This window comes from Spinacia oleracea, chromosome 1 (assembly GCF_020520425.1).
Source record: "Spinacia oleracea cultivar Varoflay chromosome 1, BTI_SOV_V1, whole genome shotgun sequence".
NCBI classification, from domain to species: domain Eukaryota; kingdom Viridiplantae; phylum Streptophyta; class Magnoliopsida; order Caryophyllales; family Amaranthaceae; genus Spinacia; species Spinacia oleracea.
In genome coordinates, this window is record NC_079487.1 from 106,040,058 (window position 1) to 106,062,457 (window position 22,400).

At 40.9% G+C, this 22,400-nt stretch overlaps 1 protein-coding gene across 1 annotated transcript; it reads left to right on the forward strand.

Annotated features, from left to right (window-relative positions):
• Window positions 1-17,864: 17,864 nt before the first annotated feature.
• LOC110798394 (ethylene-responsive transcription factor ERF003) lies at window positions 17,865-19,169 on the forward strand. Its single transcript, XM_022003569.1, has 2 exons — window positions 17,865-18,094; window positions 18,206-19,169. The coding sequence occupies exons 1-2, from the start codon at window positions 18,012-18,014 to the stop codon at window positions 18,690-18,692; spliced, it is 570 nt and encodes a 189-aa protein (XP_021859261.1). The 5' UTR covers window positions 17,865-18,011; the 3' UTR covers window positions 18,693-19,169.
• Window positions 19,170-22,400: the final 3,231 nt, after the last annotated feature.

The window sequence follows — 22,400 nt, forward strand, 5'->3', positions numbered from 1 at the left end:
CCGAGCATCGTTCTTACTTAGGCATCGGAGGGGCTTTCCTCGGAAACACCCCCGAGGCTAGTGACTTTGCTCTTGTGCATGTGAATTCGGACTCGACTCATTCAAGCAAGCAAGATCTTCAACACATACGAAAGGGCCTTCATTCGAAGCCCATTGTTTCCATCTTTACAACACCGGAACAATTTGGCGCCGTCTGTGGGGAAGAACACTTCAAAGCCTTTGAAAAACATTAACCACCTATTTCTGCAAAATGGTTAATGATGTTATCAACAACAATGATGACGATATGATAGTGCGGTCACATTCGGAATCTGACGAAGAGGAGCACCCTCAATCGGTGGCGAGGTCACAGCCAAGCAGAGCTACGACCGCCACAAACGCTGGACCTCCGATTCCAACTAGGGAAGAGCTCACTGCGGCCATGACCATCATGCAAAACTTCCTCTTCAATGAGAAGCAGCAAGGATTGGCAAAAGACCACAGAGAAGAGAGGAGGACCAGGCGAAGGCTGAACGAGCCGCCCAGTGTAGAGGTGTCCAGACCCGAACGAGAGCTCCTTCCCTTGACAGGAACACACCTGACGTCGAGATGGATGGAAAGCACGTGGGACACCCAAAAAGGGCAGAACAACAACCAGATTGGTTTGCAAGACCATCGCCTACTCCAACAGCTCTCCAAAGCGAATCGACTACTCATAACACTCGGATCCGAAGCTCAGTGCTCAGCAGGTTGAGGCCCTCGGTCCACTCAAGGTTAAGACCCTCGATCCATACGAGACTCGGGGTAGGCGAATCAAGCAGATCTGGCGAACGACCCGAGGTCAGTAGCCGAGAAAGAAGAAGAGACAGGAGGCATGATCGAACCCCTAGCCCCCATCGTACGCCCGAACTTTCTAATCACAGAAGGCATCAGGGCTAGACTCGGGAAAAGAATCATGACTCCCACGTCATCCCCTTTCTCGGACGAGCTGATCATGGAATAAATACCGAAGGTGAGGCTGCCAGCACATCTGACATATAGCGGAATCACAGATCCGAGGGATCATGTCATCTCCTACGAACAGCAAATGTTCTTGAGCCCCTACTCCGAAGCATGTTGGTGTAAATATTTCCCAACCACGCTAACCGGAGTGGCGGGAGAGTGGTTTAGATCGCTGCCGAAGGGATCGATCAAAAGCTGGAAGAAGCTGAAAAAGAGATTCTGCACACAGTTCGTGAGCAACAATCGCCCCGAGCGAACCACAGCAGAACTGACCTCAATCCAACAAGAAAGAGACGAAAGTCTAAGAGAGTTCATGGCCAGATTCATGAAGGAATCAACAAACATATTAAACTTGCAGCCAGACGTGGCCATCTTCGCCTTGAAGCACGCGCTCCAGGAAGGGAAATTCCGTGACAAGCTCTCGATGAAAAACCCCTCCAAAATAGCCGACGTGCTCCAAATGGCTGATGCATTCATCAGAACCGAAGAGTTCAACAAAGCTGCTGCAAGGTTGAAAGGATCGTCGGATCCGAGAGACACAAAAAATGCCCAGAGCAAGCCCGAGGGCAGCTCAAGGAAAGGGAAGGAGAAAGTAGGAGTTAGAGAAATGAGCCCGAAGAAAGACGGGAGAAGGGGTGAACTTCAACCCAAATACGCTAACAACACTCCACTGACTCTGCCCCGAAAAGAAATCTTTAGCCTCAACAGAAATGATGAAAGGTGGAAACTACCTGGGAAGCTCAAGTCCAACCCAGCTCGGAAAAACAAGAACAAATGGTGCGAGTTTCATGATGACTTCGGTCACCACACCGAAGAATGCAACTCGCTGAAAGACAACATTGAGGACCTCGTTCGCCGAGGTTACCTGAAACAATACTTGTTAGACCGAAGGGAGGAAAAAGAAAAGGCCGCAAGTGGCAAACAACACGAGCAACCCCAGAAAAGGGTCTACGAAGCAACAGGGCACAAGAAGAATGACATCCTAGTGGTGTTCGGGGGACAGAAGTCTGGCCAGGCCAGCAAGAAACACCTAAGAGCTCTCACCCATCGAGTCAACTTCAGCACAGAGGGAGACAACCAACCACACCCCCCGAACATGACCTTCACTGCCGATGATTGCTTCGGAGTCCAGTACAAACATGACGATCCTCTAGTCATCTCCATGGACCTCAATAACCACAACGTACACCGAGTGTTGGTCGACGGAGGAAGTGCCGTCAACATCATCTTCAGAAACTGCTTCGAGCAACTGATCCTCGAAGAGTCAGAGGAAGCATTGACGAAAGTCAGTTACCCCCTGATCGGATTCAACGGATCCGCAGCTATCCCTCGAGGAAAGATCACCCTGCCAGTCACAGTGGGCGAAGGCCAAGCAGCAAAAACCCTTCGGGACGAATTTTTGGTAATGGACTGCGACTCCGTATACAACGTAATCATGGGAAGAACCATGATTCACAAGATGCAAGCAGTCCCCTCCACATACCATCAGCTGATGATATACGTCTCGGACGCAGGATTCGCCGAACGAATTAGAGGTGATCAAGAGGTTGCAAGAAGAACCTGCCACACCGCCGTCCGAAAGCCCAAATTAGGAGACGGTTCCGAGGCAGAGAAAGAGGCTCCAGGAGAGGAGACCGAGGCAAAAAGGAGAAAAGCAAGCACGAGCAGCTTATCTCCCGCAGAGGTCGATGCCCGCCCCGAAACCCTATCTCCCGAACCAGATCAGGAAATTGACGATATCTTCCTCGAAGAAAGTTCAGACAGGAGCGTCCGAATAGGCAAGGGCCTAAGCTCGGGGCTCCGAATCGATTTGATCCAACTGCTCAGGGATCACAAAGACATTTTTGCATGGTCAGCAGCAGATATGCCAGGGATAATTCCGAAGCTGATTTGTCACAAGCTGGACGTCAACGCTGAAGCTCGGCCAATCAAACAAAAGAAGAGGAATTACTCCTCGGAGAAAAACAAAGCCATCGCCGAAGAGGTGAAAAAGTTGCAGGAAGCCGGATTCATCGAGCCATGCATGTACCCAAAATGGTTGGCCAACGTGGTGATGGTCAAGAAAGCGAACGGCTCCTGGCGAATGTGCGTGAATTTCACAGATCTGAACCGAGCCTGCCCCAAGGACTGCTATCCCCTGCCGAGGATAGATCAATTCGTTGACTCCACCAGCGGCCATGCACTACTCAGCTTCACGGATGCCTTTTCAGGCTACCATCAAGTGTTCATGCACCCCCGACGACAGGGCGAAGACAGCATTCATCACGAGCGCAGGAGTGTTCAACTACAAAATGATGCCCTTCGGCTTGAAAAATGCCGGCGCTACATACCAGAGGCTAGTTGATCACGTCTTCGCCGACCAGAAAGGGAGGAACGTCGAGGTCTATGTGGATGACTCCATCGTAAAAAGCATTAAGGAAGAAGACCATGTCAAAGACTTGGCAGAGACCTTCGGAAACCTGAGAAAATACAGCATGAAGCTGAACCCAAAAAAATGTGTCTTCGGGGTGAAGTCGGGGAAATTCCTCGGATTCATGGTGAGTGAAAGAGGAATCGATGCGAACCCGGACAAAGTCCAAGCAGCGTTGGATTTACCCGAGCCAAGGACCAAGAGAGACGTGCAGAGGCTAACCGGCAGGTTAGCCGCACTAACAAGGTTCATATCAAAAGCCTCGGACAAGGGAGCCCCTTTTTTCAAAGCACTAAAACCAAAGAGCCTCCCCGGGGGAGAAGCAGAACCAGTCAAGAAAAAGGGGGTCCCGAGGAAGGTGGACCCCGAGCTGATATGGGAGCAGGAGCAAAAAGAGGCTTTTCAGCAACTCAGAGCCCACCTAGCTCAACTGCCGACACTGGCCAGACCAAAGGAGGGGGAAACCCTGTACCTATATGTCGCAGTCAGCCCTGGAACCGTCAGCGCAGTGCTTCTTCGGGAAGAAGAGAAGAAACAACAGCCAATCTACTTCACCAGCCGAACACTCACAGGGGCCGAAACTCGGTACCCGCTCATCGAGAAAGTTGCATATGCAGTGGTGGTAGCTGCACGAAAACTGAGGCCATACTTCGACTCCCACCAGATCACAGTACTAACCGACCAACCACTCGAGAAAGTACTCGACAAAATAGAGAGGTCAGGAAGATTGGCTGCCTGGGCCTTCGAACTATCAGAGTTCGGCATCAAATATCAGCCGAGGACCGCCATCAAAGCACAGGCGTTGGCAGACTTCTTGGCCGAGTGCTCATACCAGGAAATGCTGGATGATACGAAAAGCACTTGGGAGGTCTTCACTGACGGATCTTCCACAGTAAACGGCTCAGGAGCAGGAGTTGTACTAATCCCCCCAACGGGGAAAAGCATAGAGTATGCATTGAAGTTCGGATTTAAAGCAACTAACAACGAAGCCGAATATGAGGCCGCAATCGCAGGGATAGAGCTTTGCTTATCCCTGGAGGCCGAGCATGTTTGCCTCAAAACTGATTCCCAGCTTGTAGCCAACCAGATCCAAGGGGAGTATGAGGCCAAGTGGCCCAGCATGACAGCTTACTTAGCGAAAATTAAATCCTTAACGTCAAAGTTAAGATCCTTTGAATCATTCTCATCCCCCGAGGACAAAACACGCAAGCAGACGCACTGTCAAAACTCGCAAGCTCAACACTCATCGACCTAAACAGGTCGGTCCACGTGGAAGTTCACCAAGAAAGAAGCATTGATTTGCTACCCCCCACAGTATGCAGTTTACGTACCGATCCCAGCTGGATGGACGCAGTAATTGCATACAAAGAAAGGGGAGAACTTCCCGAAGATAAGCTACAGGCGAGAAAGCTGAAAAGATTCAACAAGTGGTTCATCATCAACGCCGAAGGAGAGCTCATGAGGAAATCATTCTCCGCTCCACTGCTAAAATGTGTGGGTCCAACAGACGCTGACTATATCTTAAGAGAAATCCACCTCGGGATATGCGGAAACCACATCGGAGGCAGGACATTGGCACACAAAGCCCTTCGGGCCGGATACTGGTGGCCCACTATGGTGTCCGAGGCAAAGCAGATGGCAAGGAAATGCGAGAAATGCCAAAAGTTCGCACCAGCTATCCATCAACCAGCTCAAACCTTACAATCAACACTGTATCCCTTACCATTCGCACAGTGGGGGTTAGACATCATTGGTCCCTTCCCCTCAGCTACGAACCAGAAGAAGTGGTTGATTGTAGGAGTCGACTATTTTAGCAAATGGATCGAAGATGAAGCTGTCTCCTCCATCACTGAACCTCAGGTCCGCAAGTTCATATGGCAGAACATCATCACAAGGTTCGGCATACCAAGACTGATGGTCTTCGACCACGGGAAACAGTTCGACAACACCCCGCTACAAAAGTGGTGCAAACAGTTCGGCATACACCTAGCCTACTCGGCAGTTTGCCACCCACAAAGCAACGGGCAAGCCGAAGCTGCAAACAAACTCATCCTCAACGCCCTCAAGAAAAGAGTCGAGGATGACAAAAACAAGTGGTTAGAAGAGCTACCCGGAACGCTATGGTCCCTTCGGACCACCGAGAAAGAAGCTACTGGGCAAACACCGTTCCACCTTGTATATGGATCCGAAGCTGTCATCCCTGTGGAAATCGGAACAGAAAGCTTGAGGATCCAGGCATACAACAGGTATGATAGACTCCAAGGAGAAAGCAACAACCAACTTCTGTCTGAAGCTCTCGACCTACTAGACGAAGCGAGGACACTCAACGCAGCTTATTTGCAGAGGGTCAACAAGCATTACAATCGAAGAGTCAACGCCAGGCCCCTAAAAGTCGGTGATCTAGTACTCAGAAACGCCACCTCGGTTCAGAAAGGACGGATCCATGGCAAACTCTCAGCCACTTGGGAATGACCATATATCATCCATTCCGAAAAAAGGCCAGGCACGTTTATGCTGAAACAGTTAGATGGAACAATCTTGAAGAACCATTGGAATACCGATGTTCTCAAGAAATATTTTGTATGATCTCTGTCTGTAAACCAAGTAAGTTGTTTAATGAGAAGAGGAAAGCCGTTTGGCACCATGTGTTTCATTAAACTTATCTCTATATTTCAAATTCATTGTCCCTTTATATATACATGCAGCCTCGGATCTGATCAATCCGAGACTAAAAGCAGGTTGACTTTGCCCATTCCTTGATAAAATGCAAGAAATGACCAAATCATACACTTCGGGGAATCGTCCAGAATCCTCGGATTCGCGATACCCAGATAAACCTTGTTCGCAACAAACAGTCGCTCGAATCAAGTTATAAAACTTCGGCTCAGATCCACGGATCGCCAAAGTCATAACTAAGAGGCAGACTAGCGATCTCTTGCCCAGGTTTCCGAACCACAAGAGATCGGAAGAACAATTCAGACCTCTGAGCAGATCGACGGATTTGAAGAGTCTGGAAATTAAAGAGTCTCTTAGCAGATCTACGGATTTGAAGAACTCGCAAAAATTAAAGAGTCTCTTAGCAGATCTACGGATTTGAAGAACTCGCAAAATTAAAGAGTCTCTTAGCAGATCTACGGATTTGAAGAACTCGCAAAATTAAAGAGTCTCTTAGCAGATCTACGGATTTGAAGAACTCGCAAAATTAAAGAGTCTCTTAGCAGATCTACGGATTTGAAGAACTCGCAAAATTAAAGAGTCTCTTAGCAGATCTACGGATTTGAAGAACTCGCAAAATTAAAGAGTCTCTTAGCAGATCTACGGATTTGAAGAACTCGCAAAATTAAAGAGTCTCTTAGCAGATCTACGGATTTGAAGAACTCGCAAAATCAAAGGGTTTCTTAGCGAGTCTGCGAAAAAGAAGAGCTCGAAAATCCACGGATTCAAAGGCAAAGACTTAAAACTTCGGAAGTGCAAAAAATTGAAAAGAGGCAGCCAAGTAACAAACATTCATTTTTCATTCAATATTCGGGGGAAGTACAAATACATCAAACAGCTCGGTGCATACCCGAGGACCCTCAAAAATTGAAAACAAAATGAAACAGTTAAAATCGGCAGCCATCAACAGACAATACCGGCCTACCGAAGTACTAAAAAGCAAAAAGAAACAAGTACAACGCAGCGCCGAGGCAAAAGGGGGAAAGGCAAGCACACATTCGGAAGTCCTCAACTGGAACCGACCGACTCTGAAGAAGACGACTGCCCGAATCCCTAACTCCTGGGAGTCTCAGGAGCAGCCCCTAGGGGAGCATCCTTCGAAGAACCCCCAGCAGTAGTGTCACCCTCGGAATTCGCCTTCTGGGCCCGAGCCTCTGCAAGAGCAGCTTGGCGTTCAGCTTCAGCTTCGTCTCGATCAGCCTGGCACTCCACCAAGTGATCCTGGGCCCGCATCCAGAGAGGAACTTTCTCATTCCAAGGGAAATGAGGCATGTGCTTCGCAAACATGCGCCGAGCACCCAGGATACCATTCCAATACTGCTCTCTACACTGATCAGCAGTATAGAGGTCAACTCGCTCTTGCTCCAACTTCCGAATGGCCTCATCCTTCTCTCGGATCTTCAGCTGGAGAACAGGCACCTTGTCAGCTTGGTTCTGAATCATCTCCCGATTCTTGACAAACTGACAAAGCCTCGCCTCCGCATCCTTGCTCTGCTTATCAGCCGCCTCAAATTTAGACGTCATCTCCTTGAGAAGTCTGTCTTTTTCTTCAAGTTCGCTCGCAAACTTGGCGGCCATATCTTTCCTCTCCTTGTCGAAGGAAGCTATTTTTTCAGCATCCTCTTCGACTCGGAAGGTGAGCTTTCCAACTTCAGTCCCGATCTGCTCAGCAGAAGCTCTAGCCTCGCGACTGTACTGAAGGTACAGCTGCTTGACTTCCACAAGCTCGGAGAAGAGCTGCCCAGCCTTCTGGTCCAAGATAGGAATATCACGAGCGTAAGCCTCCTGATATCTCCTCAGTTGTCTCTCCTCAACCGAGCTGCACTCGGAATCGAACGAGGACCAGAAAACAGCCTAAGAGCGAAGGAAAGATGAGCAAAAGTAGGAAAAACATAAAACAAAAACACAAATCAAAGAGAAAATCCAACACTTACCTCATTCGGGTAGTACTGGGCCATCATAGCCGGGTTCCTCTCTTCAGCTCCAGGAACCCTCCACTGCGGATTGGCCCGAAGAAGATTCTCCCGAGCAGCTTCGGGACCCACTAAAGATCCCACGTGAGCCATGGGATTCTCTCCCAAAACCGGATCCCTAGCATACCGAGCCATCGCCTCCCTTACTTCCTCGGGGATCCGTTTCAGCGGAACATCCGAGCAAGGGTCAGCATGGATCAATCTATCCAGGGCCGAGGTCGAAGTAGAACCCAAAGTTGAGTGGCGCCTCTTCCTCGTCAGACCCTGTTTGGGCTGCTCCTCCTCAGCAGAGGGAACATCCTTCTCAGCCTCGGGAACCTCAACATTGGGGCCTGTGAGATCCACCATCTCCTTATCTGGACTTCTCTCTCTTTCGAGAGGAACGTCAGCAGATTCCTTCTTCTCCTCGGCTACGATAGGGACATCCGAGCCAGGAACAAAGTCGGCTTCAATCGCCTCCATCACCTTGGTGATATCCTGGATCTCGATCCCTAAAGCAGTAGACGGCTTCAGCGGAGAGGGGATGGTATCTTCCTCAGCCAACGGTTGATCCACGGGCGGCGGTTCCGCAACCACCACACTCTTTAACTTCTGCCCTGGCAAGGGCATGAAGTGAAGAAGATTCTTGGGAGGAGGCATGTCTTCCGAAACCGTTTCCTACAAAACAAGCGTTCAAAGATCAGCTTCGAAAAAGGAAAAGACGGACTACAAGAAAGCTCCTAAGTCAGAGCAAATACCTTCTCCGAGGACTGAGAAACCTTCGCCTTCTTCGGATGCGCAGAAGACTTCAGAAGAGTGCTACCCTTCCTTTTCCTTTGATCCTAAAAAAAAAGGAGACCAAGGATCAATAAATTCAGAGGAAGACAAAAGAGGAAATAAAGAAAAAAGGTGAAGTACCCGGTTCCTAGATAAAGAGATATCTATATATCCGAGCCGGGGATGAAACCGAAGGAACGGCACGCGGCACAGCGTCAGTCCCAGGATCCTAGAAAGATGGTCCAGGACCAAGACGTTAGCCGACGGCCAACCAAAGAGAAAGAAAAGACAAACAAAAACCGAGCCTATAGAAACACTCACCGGATCCGAAGTTGTCCGCAAAACAGGAAGCACGACCTTCACTGGAACAGCTTCGGGAGAGGAGGCAGAATCCCACGGATCAGCTCGAACTTCGGATATCCGAGCAACACCCGAAGGAGACAACACGTAATCCTTCAGGCGAGGATTACGAAGATTCTCTTTCCCGAACTTGTAATCAGGAGCCGAGTCGTGAATAGTTTTCAGATCCAAAGAGATGCCCAAAATCTCAGGATCAAGGCAGCTAAAGCCGTACTCTGCAAAAACAAAGTACAAAACGAGTCAGTAAAACGAAGGAAAAAAGAGGAGGACAAACTCACTGAAACACGGTCCCAGCCGAAAGACACCTACCCCTGTCAAAAATCCTGCTGAGACCGGCGACAGCAAGAATGTCCTCCCGCAAGATGTAGTTAAGGTTCGGGAGCCAGCTAGACGGCAGTTTGTAATTATCCTCCTGAGCCAAGAACCACTGGAGGAGATCCACGTAGTGTTGATGGTTCCGATCCGGAGCAGCCACGCCCCCCATGTCAGGATCAGGAGTCACAAACCACTTTGGAGGGCGATAAAAATTGGGGTGCTTCGGATCCGTCGGCACGCGAACAAGCAACCACTCCGTTTTCCATTTATGGTCAGAGCTAAGGTAAGGGTATGCCGTAATATAGTTCGGCTCCCCTCTCCTTCGGGACTTTTTGTTGATGATGGTCCACCAACCATACCCATCACCCTTGGAAGCATGGTTGAAAGACAGATCGTGGAGATCCCGAAAAAAGGCGACAGAGCAGGGAAAGTTAACGAAGTCGCACACCCATCTAAATCCGATGATGTGCCTCATAGACTTGGGTGTAAGTTGGGCCAAACTGATGTTGTACGACACCAGGAGCTCGGAAATGAATGGATCCAAGGGAAAACGGTGACCGTTCTCCAAGTCACCCGAGGACGCTCCTGATCGGGAAGTTCACACCAGTACCCCAAGGCGTGCTGGATTCCGTATAGCTCCTCGGCCCTCCGATGGTAGTTCCCCAGCTTCGCCTCCACTAACCAGTCACCACTGACCGATTTCTCCAACGGACCATCGATCTTGGTGGTCTCATGCAAGATCGGGGCATACTTGCCCTTCAGATCAGCTTCAGTCCAATGAACTGGAAACTCAGGGTAAGGACGACGTACACCCGAAGAACCAGCTTTCTTACCAGAAGTAGCACGTTCAGACACACCAGACCCGCCAACAGCACCATCTTTGGAAGCGTCCCAACCCCTTGAAGTCTTCTGTACCCTTCCCGAAGGCGCATCCTCCCTCTCACTAGAGGAGCCAACGACGAACTTACTTTTGCCCTTATTCTTTGCCATGGTCGCGAATTCTCGGTCTAGGGTTTAGATTGAGGAGTAGAGGAAAGAACGAAAAAGTAAGGAAAATTCAGAAACAAGTTACCTTTTTCCGAAGCGGAATTCGCCGACAAAGCGAACGACACACGTTCTCGAAGTCTAGAGCTGACCGAATTCCGTAGATCTGAAGAAACTCGAAAACTGCGATCGCCAGAAAAAGAGAGGAATTGTGTTTGAAAGAGAGAGAAAGTAAAAGTTTGAAGAGAGCTAAGCGCCCAGTATTTATAGGAAAAAAAAAGAGGCGCATCAACTTCTTTTCAAACCCACGATCTCCACGACACAATACAAGTCCCAACACTTGTCATCAATGCAAATCATCCCTTTTCAAAAAAGAGAGGGAACTTTTGGACTTCTGACAACTGGAAACCCACCCATTTAATTCTAAATGGACCGGGTCTGGGGGGCATGTTGTTTGGGCTCCCAATTGATATTCAATTGGGCCACTAAGTCCAAAGCCCAATGGCTCTAAACAACAGCATCAAACCTACCGCTATGGCTATTCAGCCATCCATTAAGGCCCAAGGCCCAATAGCAATAAATGACCTATGGGCATTTATTATGCAAACACTATAAATAGGCCACCAAGGCTCACACCTCAAGGTACGTCGAATTTATCGCCTTAAGACTACTCTTCTAGAGAACTTCTCTCTAGAATCCGAGCATCGTTCTTACTTAGGCATCGGAGGGACTTTCCTCGGAAACACCCCCGAGGCTAGTGACTTTGCTCTTGTGCAGGTGAATTCGGACTCGACTCATTCAAGCAAGCAAGATCTTCAACACATACGAAAGGGCCTTCATTCGAAGCCCATTGTTTCCATCTTTACAACACCGGAACAATTTGGCGCATCTAAAAAGAGAAAATAAACCACAAAGGGAAAAAAAATAAGCTTGCTTAGAAAATTGTTATACAATAAGTCAAATAAACTTTACTAAATAACAAAATTAACATACCATGAAGTGAGTAGGCTTTAAGAAATTGATCTAAGTGCTGTAAGTGTACACAATAAAATCTACGCATTGTATTAGAAGGAGGTAACTATTACTAACTATATTATTAACATTGTAATTAGTGTAATTTATTTCCTTATGTTACTAGCTAGTATTATTGCCATTTAGTTTTATGTTACTAGCATCGACGCCATTAGTTTCCATAGGGTACTAGTCGCCTAATACCTTGTATAAATATCTGATTGTGATTGTTGACAAACCAAGGAAATTCAAAAAGACTACAACTTCTCAAATACTCTATTATCATGGTATCACAGCAGGTTAATTAATCAACTTATCAAATCAAATTTTTTTTCCCACAATGACTGAAACCAAGGTGATTGATGCATCCTCCCCTTACTATCTCCACCCCGCATCAAACACAAGCATCGTCGCCATTACTTGTTTACCATTTGGTAAACCCACTGGTGAAGGAGAAACTTCCCCCAGGGTTCAATTGCCCTTATCCAGGTAAGGTATGTCGCCTCAGAAAGTCATTATATGGTCTTCGTCAAGCACCCCGACAATGGTTTGCTAAACTCTCTACGGCTTTGAAGCGTTTTGGGTTCAAGCAATCATATGCAGATTATTCGTTATTTTGTTATACGAAGGGTGCAGTCTCATTGCATGTTCTTGTATATGTTGATGATTTAATTATAGCAGGATCGTCTCATGATGAAATATTAAAGTTCAAGGATTATCTTAGTACATGCTTTCATATGAAAGATCTTGGGGCTTTGAAGTATTTTCTTGGTCTTGAAGTTGCTCGAGGCAATGAGGGTTTATTCTTTAATCAACGAAAATATACTCTGGATATTATTAGTGAAGCATGTTTGTTGGGATCTAAGCCCGCTGCCACTCCTATGGAACAAAATCATCAACTAGCTCGATGTGAGGGGGAGGTATTTTTTGAGCCAGGGAAGTATAGACGACTCGTTGGTCGTTTGATTTACTTGACAATAACGCGTTCGGAATTGTGTTATTCCGTACATATTTTGGCCCAATTTATGGGAGCACCGAAGATTGATCATTGGGAAGCCGCCTTACGAGTCCTCAGGTATCTAAAGGGTTGTCCGGGTCAAGGAATTCTTTTGCGAAGAGATTGTAATTTGCATATATATGGGTTTTGTGACAGTGATTGGGCGAATTGTCCCGTGACTCGACGGTCTTTGACGGGTTACTTTGTATTGCTTGGCTCTTCCCCAATTTCTTGGAAGACTAAGAAACAACCAACCATGTCTCGCTCTTATGCTGAAGTAGAGTATCGCTCGATGGCTACTACTACGTAGGAACTAAAATGGTTAAAGTCGATCCTTTTCTGCTTAGGTGTTCGACATGATCGTCCGATGAGGTTGTATTGTGACAGTCAGGCTGCATTACATATCGCGGCGAATCCCGTTTTTCATGAACGGACGAAGCATATTGAGATGGATTGTCACTTTGTTCGAGATGAGATATTATCTGGGAATATTGTGACATCTCACATTCGCACGGGAAATCAATTGGAGGACATTTTTACCAAGACTCTTGGTAAACCACAGTTTATGACACTACTTCGCAAGTTGGGCATTCGAGATCTTCACGCTCCAACTTGAGGGGGAGTATTAGAAGGAGGTTACTATTACTAACTATAGTATTAACATTGTAATTAGTGTCATTTAGTTCCTTATGTTACTAGCTAGTATTATTGCCATTTAGTTTTATGTTACTAGCATTATGGCCATTAGTTTCCATAGGTTACTAGTCTCCTAATACCTTGTATAAATATCTGATTGTGATTGTTGAGAAACCAAGGAAATACAAAAAAGACTACAACTTCTCAAATACTCTATTGTTTTATCACATTGGAATCTTACATCCCCAACAAAATTTTGAATTGTACCATTATCTTGTTGTCGTTGACAATACGATATTGCTCGTTATCATCTTACAATATGAAAGATTACAATTTTAATTTTTATTATTTTCATTAATAAATTCACATTACGTCAAAAGGTTATATTACATCTATAAACATATGACTTTTTTTTTTCACCCGACTACTAATGCCACACTCAAAGAACATATATATAAGAAGTATTATCGTTATTGTGGCCCCCTACATAACATTTTCATATATTTTTTCATTTTTCAAGTGGTAAAAAACAAGTTTAATTTTTTTTTAGGTGGTAAAATACACGTTTTAGTTTTTTAGGTGGTAAAAAAACAATTATTGATTTTTTTAGATGGTAAAAAGTAATTTATCCAAATTTTTTAGTAGCATTTGAGATTGGAAAATGCAATGAAAAAAAATCCAATATGTACTGTTTAAAAATTAATCAACATTTGATCAAAGGATATTCGCCACCTTTAAAATGTTGATATTTTACCCAAACGATACATCCGCCATTAAGCGGCACCTGAACGTACAATCACTACAAAAATTTGTATCTTTAATGACAATCTAATAACGATGGGCCAAAAATCCCGTCGCAAAAGCCTTTTGCGACGGGGATAACAACGAAACAAAGACGGGAACAACCGTCGCAAATGTCTTTTACGACGGACTAACGACGGGATTTTCATTAACAACGGTCCCCTTTTATGACGGGTTTGCGACAGAAAATTTCGTCGTTAATAAACGATTATTGGCCTTTAGCGACGAGATTTCCTGTCGTTAATGGTACAATTTCTTTGTAGTGAACTATCATTTTAATTGCCAAAAACTCATAAATAATAAATTATACCGCCGACCACACCCATAATCAAGCAGAAATGATGAAGTAAGACATAATCCAAATTCGATCATAACCAACCTAGGTATTATGTAAAGATTGAAATAATAATGAAGAGTAGACATAATCCAAAATCATAATCAAAGGTAGTAAGTAATATGCTCCTTAATTATGTAGCAATATAAATTGTAATGTGGAGGTAGAAGACAAGACAATAGAGTAGTACTAGTAGTTGCCATTTCCAATCTTAAATAAAATACTTAATTTTAGATGACTGAAATTAGTGAATGCACGTGGGTCGGACCACAAAGCATACAATACACTGAATGAAGCATAAGAACATAAAACCAAAAATTAAAATTGAAAGAGTAATTAAATGAAGATACACATGAAGGGATGCATGTTCTTGTAACATGAAATCTCTAAATTGGATATATCGTCGTATGCTAAGGAAGCACATTAGAAAATGAAAAACAGCAGCATATGATTCATATCTGCAACGACACACATCGATCACAACTCTGGATTTTCTTGCCACAGGAACTACTTGGTCTTTTTTGGACCATTCTTTTGCCTACCTTATACATACTAGTTGACACATGCATGCATGTATCGTTTAGATTACTAGCTTTGACGGATTTATCCAACACCTAAGATCGAATCATGTGTATTAGTCGTGTATAACATTGCATATTGTACCTTCTTCATACTTTTGACTTAGAGGATGTTTACTTCACTAGCAAGCTAAATCACTAGCTCACTTCAACTGAAATCGAATAGTTAGTGTATATATGAACTTAAAGACTTACTTATTAGAACTTATTGAACCCGATTAGACGTTAGACTTGTAAAAAATATTATCAAAACTTATTAGACGTGAACGGATTTATTAAGTACTACGTACATTATTGAAATTTGTTAGTCCTTATTGAACCTTAATTATTAAGTAAGACGTACAAAAAAGACATAGTCAAAGATAATTACTCCGTATACTATTATAGTCTAAACTTTAGAGTTTAGATAGGCCAGGGACAGTAAACATTTTGTTAAATTAATGAAAATCGGATTATATGACATGCCAAAATGCAACTACGACGTAAAAAACATTTCCATGTATGGGACATAACTCGTAAGTCGTAACCAATGGTGAATAGCATGGGGGCACACTCTACCACGTGGGTGAACAGTGGCAGCTACATTTAAGGGCATGGTCTTCCTCACTCACCAGTCACCACGCAAAAATAGAAACCCAACATTTACCATACACACCCAAAAATAACTAAATGGAACTACCATTCATAAGATGAGATTCAATCTCAAATTCTACGAGTAATTAATTAACATGTCTAAATTTTTATACGGAGCATTAGTTTTCTGTATATTTTGTTTTTTTTAAGGTAATATGAAGGACCATACTGTACTGGTAACTCATACAGGTATTTCCAGTCAGCTTAACAGATCAGATTTATTAGAAGTAAGGGGAGATTATAGGGGAAATCCTCACCTCCAAAAAGCCCCTAATGGGGTTTGATCCCATAACCTTGAGGTTATGAGCCAAGTATTTACCATTAGGTCAAGCATTGCTTGGTTAGTTCTCTGTATATGTATATGTACTCCGTAGTACATACTACGTACTTCATATTAAGTGTGCTTTCTTCTCGTTCTGAAGTGAAACTCTATTGTGAGCAGTATAAAGTTCTGTTCTATTTGACTTATTTTGTCCGAAATTATATTATGTGAACTTATCTTAACTTACGTGAACTTATTTTTTCTGATATAAACATACTTTTTTGTGAAAATGGATGAAAAAACTTATTTTTTCTAAACTAATTATCTTAATTGAACTTATCTGGACTTTTTTTCTAACGAAAACTTATTAAACTTATCTTACTTAACTGAATTTATCTAAACTTATTTATCTGAGTAAGTTGAAATAGTTTGAACTTTATATCTTGAATAAACATCTTCACATTCACATCTAACTGATTTTTCTTAAACACACTAATAGCTAATTAGATTTTGGATTAGGAAAATAAATAAAAATTAATAATGTGAAAAGGCAAGTGTCTTTGTCCCACTTGAATCTTTATTTTTGACATCAACCCCAGTAAAAAAGTGGGAAAATATTTTGTTTTCTGTTTCGGGCAATGGGTATTACGAGAGCAAATTGTATGCTACATAGATTATAATTTTTATATTTGTACCCCACAAATGATCAAAACACAGAAAACATTAACCACGTACTATAATTTTTTGTAGCATTATTGAATGAAATTGGACCATTACACACCATGCCCTACCTGATTTTGAATACATTTTAATATTTTTATTTATATATCAAATGTCCAATATTCCCAAACAATGACACAAGTGAGGTAGGAAATAAATAGCAGAAAGAGTTCAATTAACACGTTCTGTTTTCATCCATTTCATAAATTAACGTAATACGGAGTATTTATGTACGTGACGAGGAGTATCTGTATGTGATATTGTGATATACATAGTACATACTTAATTATGATTATGCTAATGATCATGCATGATTTTGGTGATTTATTTACCAGCTGTAAACCTCTTGTTATTAATTAAAAGGATTGTTAGTGTAATGGGATCAACTCAAAAACAGTAAATAAGGTATGAGCAAATGATTTTGTTAACAAAGAGTAATTATTATGGTCTGAGAATCATTGTCCTCTTTGTCTCTAAGAGGGTGGTCTCAAAGATTACTTTTAATTGCATTGTCAACATAAAAATCACTTTCAAATGTACCTTAAGGGAGCATTTCATTTTCAATTAAAATGAGTGCAACTAATAGCTTAACTTTCTTTTATAGGCAATTGATGCAATATATAGGGTATCAATGATTTTTAAAGTTATTGTTTATATGATAGTCTTAAAGATTCATAAATTATTCTCTTCATCAAATCACCCCAATTTAACATATTTCATATCTTTATTTTCCTACTTATTCGGACTTAATGACATAAGCTTTTTACGTATACTTTTCAAATTGGGTAAGACGTTCAGATTTTCAATTGTGTATGAGATTCAAATCAATATGATGCATAATCTATCCTAACCTGCTATGAATCTCCGACAAACCATTTTATTTGAGCATGATGTTTTCACCTGGTTTGAAGGTTCTATAAAGAAGAATCTTTACATGGTTAATTAGTTGATTTCTATAATAAAAATTTCAAGTTATATTATGATTTAAGAATACTCCGTATATATTAAGAATAGTATTGGATTTTTGTGGCATGGAAGGTACCATGACTTATTATGAGCACCCATGTGATTTGGCTTGAATTGGGTCACTTCTTTGAAATTTTGACTTATCATAATAATATTCATATTAATCATTTAATCATATCACTCAACCTAAGCCAGTTGGTAACTACTCACTGTAATATAGATTGAGAAAATACAAAAGTAAAAGAGGACATTTTTAATTTTAAATTGACATTAACCTAAAATATTAAAGGGGGTCCCTGTTAATATTTTTTTTTCATGTGGGACCCATTTTGTTGCTTGCCAGTAGTGGGCAAGGAAATTTATTTGGCCCCACCTAGTTCTCATTTTTATGTCTTGTCAAAAATACCACAACTACATAAACCCCCTCAATCCCCCCGCCAATCCCCCTCTCTCTTTCTCTGCTTCACTTGAAAACATTTTTCACATCATTTTCTCTTGGACATTTTTACAAACATTTGGTGCGCAAGTTCTGTGCATAAGTTTCTACAGATAAGAAACGTTTCGTGTTTTCTAACCAGAATGGCAAGACCACAACAGAGGTTTCGGGGCGTTCGTCAAAGGCATTGGGGTTCGTGGGTGTCTGAAATTCGTCACCCCATTTTGTAAGTTTCTAGCTTTTCATGTTTCACTTTATCGCATTACTCACTGACGAAACGTTTCGTATGATGGTTGGATTTTTGTACTGACGAAACGTATTTTATGAAATGATTCAGGAAAACGCGTATTTGGTTGGGGACATTTGAAACGGCAGAGGATGCAGCTCGGGCCTACGATGAAGCGGCCCGACTAATGTGTGGGCCAAGGGCCCGGACCAACTTCCCTTACAACCCAAATGCTCCTCAAACTTCATCATCCAAACTACTTTCAGCTACTCTAACTGCCAAGCTTCACCGATGCTATATGGCCTCATTGCAAGTAACTAAGAACTCGGCAATGCAGGCGCAACAAAGGGGGCCCGGCCCGCAATTCTCAGGGACCGGCAATGTCGTTGGCCCTAAATTTGGGGAGACATGTGCTTGGTCCCCTGAATACGGGTCAACGGATGGACTAGTGTTACCTAATCCAGAACCTAACTGGACAATGAAGGTCGAGAATGCCCAACTTGAACCACAATGCCACTTTACTATGTTAGAAGATGATCATATTGAGCAAATGATTGAAGAGTTGCTTGATTATGGCTCAATTGAGATTGCCATTTGATTGGTGAATTTAATTACACTTGCTAAGTCGGGCTCGTTTCATTAATTAATCACTTAATTGGCATTAGTTAGTAGTCAATTACTATTATAGTGCCCGGGAAGGCACTTTTGGACCTGAATTGGGAGAGAGTTCGGCAGTTCGCAGCCAACCGGCCCATTTATATACTCCGTATTTCGTACATTCCTTTGGCCACATTTTCCATTATTTATCTAGACTTGGTTAGTTCCATAATTATCTTATTAGTGTCATTATGTACTGATTTTAACCCATTTTTATCGGTCGACATGATATATGTCACAAATATTTCCATTTTAAGTGTTTATTTTCAAATTACTTAGCTATTAGAGGTCAAAGGACTCGTATGTATAGTCATATAGTGTACTCTTAAGTACTTCGTATTACGTACTTCTTACTCCGTATATGATATATATTATTATATGTATAATAAAGAAGTGCATTGAGCACAAATTAATCCAATCTCCTTATTTTAGAATGTCGCTACTTGTACTCATTTACATCATAAGTAGTTTTAGTAAATATGAAGTATATCATTTGTAATGTCCATAATTTTACAACCACATTTGAGACAAAGTTTTAATTAAATTTAATTAAATTTGATTTGATTTGAGAGGCTGTCTACATCATAAAATATGCTCGTTACTTATCTATTAATGGAAGAAGATATTGTCTTCCATATCTAGTAATTTTGAGGTAATTTTTATCACTTTTGAGGTAATTCTATACAAAGAAACTTTTACTACTTTTAATTTAAGATAATGACCGATGTTTAAGTGTGGTTTCAAAAATTAATTAATTGTTTAAAATATAGAGATTTTTTTAATCCTTGATAAAGTTGATATCATTATGGCCAACCAAGTTTTTTCAGGTTCGATTTTAAGTTCAGATAAGTTAATGTCTTATCCAGTGAATACAATACATCGTATAAGAGAACATTTGAGAGATTGAGACTAAGTTTTAATTTAAGTAAATCAAGTTTGAGTTTTGACTTGAGATTGTTGATATCATGAAAAGTCACGAACGAGTACACATAAATAGGAGAAGATATTGTCTTCCATATAAATAATTTTTTTTTAAGGTAATGACCGATTTTAATATGTTATGTACATTGTTATTGTTATTTAGGAAAACACAATAACAAGTTAAAATAAAGAATGATTTTGACATCTTTAATCAAGTTGATTTCTAATTTAACATGTAGTGATTCCAATCCACTTTTGCCATCTTATCCAAGATATACTCCATTATAAGAAATCTAAAAAAATATAACAAGGAATTCTAACTTTGTCAAAAGGTTCCAACTTCAGCCTGTTAGCCTTTAAACTTTTTAGAGCTAAATTCGTAGCGTGCTTGTGTATTTGAACTCAAAATAAGAAGGACAAAAGAAGGAAAACCAAAAGGCCATATAGTTTGACTTCTTATGATATTTGCTCTTTAAAAACACAACCATTTTAGGAAAAACATTCTAGTGTCCCGTTCCACTTAAAAGTTAGCACTGTTCACTACGATCACTATCTTACTCCACAAATTTCTCACCTTTTTCTGAAATGAAACTAAAACAAAGCTTCAAATTCCATACCATACTACTCCTTATACATTAAAGTAGGGTTGTTAATGAGTTAGATTCGGATGCGGATGTAGGTTCTTCAATCCCTCATTTATAGCGATGGATCGAGGACGGGTACAAAATCCTCCACATTCTGACCTTACTTTTACCTCTAACTTCCAGTTAATGTGAAAATTATCGGATGATTTTAAAATAAGGGTGATTTCACGTACGAATTAATAACTATTATGGACCACACATAAGCTCGCATATAAAAAAAAATCAAAATTGGCCTCATAACCTCAAGGTTATAGGATTAATAATACCAACAAGGCCTCTTTTGAGGTGTGGATTTTCACTCATCTTAATGAGTCTGACCTGTAAAACTGGCTGGAAATACATGTGTAAGATACTTATTCAGTAAGGTCTTTCATCTTACCTTATAAAAAACAGTTTCAGATAACTTTACTTATCCATAAACAAATCCAAAATACACAAGCATTTCAAGTGATGTATGATATTGTCAACAATATATCTTTGGATTATAGAGGAAAGAGGAACAAACCTAACTCACCTTATTAAGTGGTTATATATGATGAATTGGAATCTCATTTTCATATCAAAAGAGGAAAAATTGCTAAGAAAACTGTTGACACTACTAGTGAATACAGAACGAAGGAGTTACTCCCTTTGTCCCGGAATACTTGTAACGGTTTGACTTTTTGCATTATTCACATAATTCAGTTTGACCCTATTTATTTATAATATATGAAAATAAGTATTAGCATATAATATATTGTTGGCTTCATCTTAATATATATTTTCAAAATATAAATATTTTTTAAGTTTTTATAATATACAAATGAAAATAGTGATGGTCAAAGTTATACATTGATAAGTGTGTTCAGTCAAAACGTTGAGAGTATTCCGGAGTATTCCGGAACAAAGGAAGGACATAATAAGATGCTAAACAAATCAAAGGAAATAGAGACAAGACAAATGACATGTTCATCCTAATTATGTTTTTTGAAATGATTTTTGTATTCTTTAAGACAAAAAGGGGGACAGCCAAATTTTCGTAGGTTTTGTAGTGTTTTGAAAATGGAAAACTCTTTTGAATAATTGTTGGGAAATTGGGATGTAAAATTAATTAAAAAAAATTGTGTGGTTAAAATTTTACTCAAGTCTTATATATAATCAAGTCATACCATTAACTTAATAGTGTGACATGTTCACACTTATAAATAAGCCCAACGTGTTTAAAGTTCAGAAAATAAAGTAACATCAACAAGGAATATAAAGTAACATTAACATAGAAAATAAAGTAACAACAGTATATATATATATATATATATATATATATATATATATATATATATATATATATATATATATATATATATATATATATATATATATATATATATATATATATATATATATATATATATATATATATATATATATATATATATATATATATATATATATATATATATATATATATATATATATATATATATATATATATATACAAAGAATCTCTAACATGAAATTGAAGAAAATGCAATAAAACAAGAAAAGTAACAGTGAAAACAATATATAAGTAGCACTAGCATAGAAAGTCAAGTAACATCAGTTATATAATAAATCTTTAACATGAAATTGAATAAACTGTAATAACTAAAAGGTAACACCAACATAAAAAGTCAAGTAACACCAGTCTATATAAAGACCTCGAACATTAAATTCAAGAAATTGTAGTAAAATAAGAAAATAACAACGAATACAACGTATAAGTAGCATTATCATAGAAAGTCAGGTAACACCGGTCTATATACAAAGAACCTTTAACATGAAACTGCAATAAGGCAAGAAAAGTAACAACAAATACAATGTATAAGTAACACCAGCATAGAAAATCAAGTAATACCAGTCTATATAAAGAACCTCTAACATAAAATTCAAGAAACAATCTCAAAAAACAAGAAAAATAACAACGAATATAATGTATAAGTAACACCAGCATAGAAAGTCAAGTAACATCCGTCAATAACTTTCTCCATGTTAGCTACGTGCGTCACACTATCAAATTGATGATGTGACTGGTCACACATGAAATGCGCTGTCAAACTTTAAAGGAA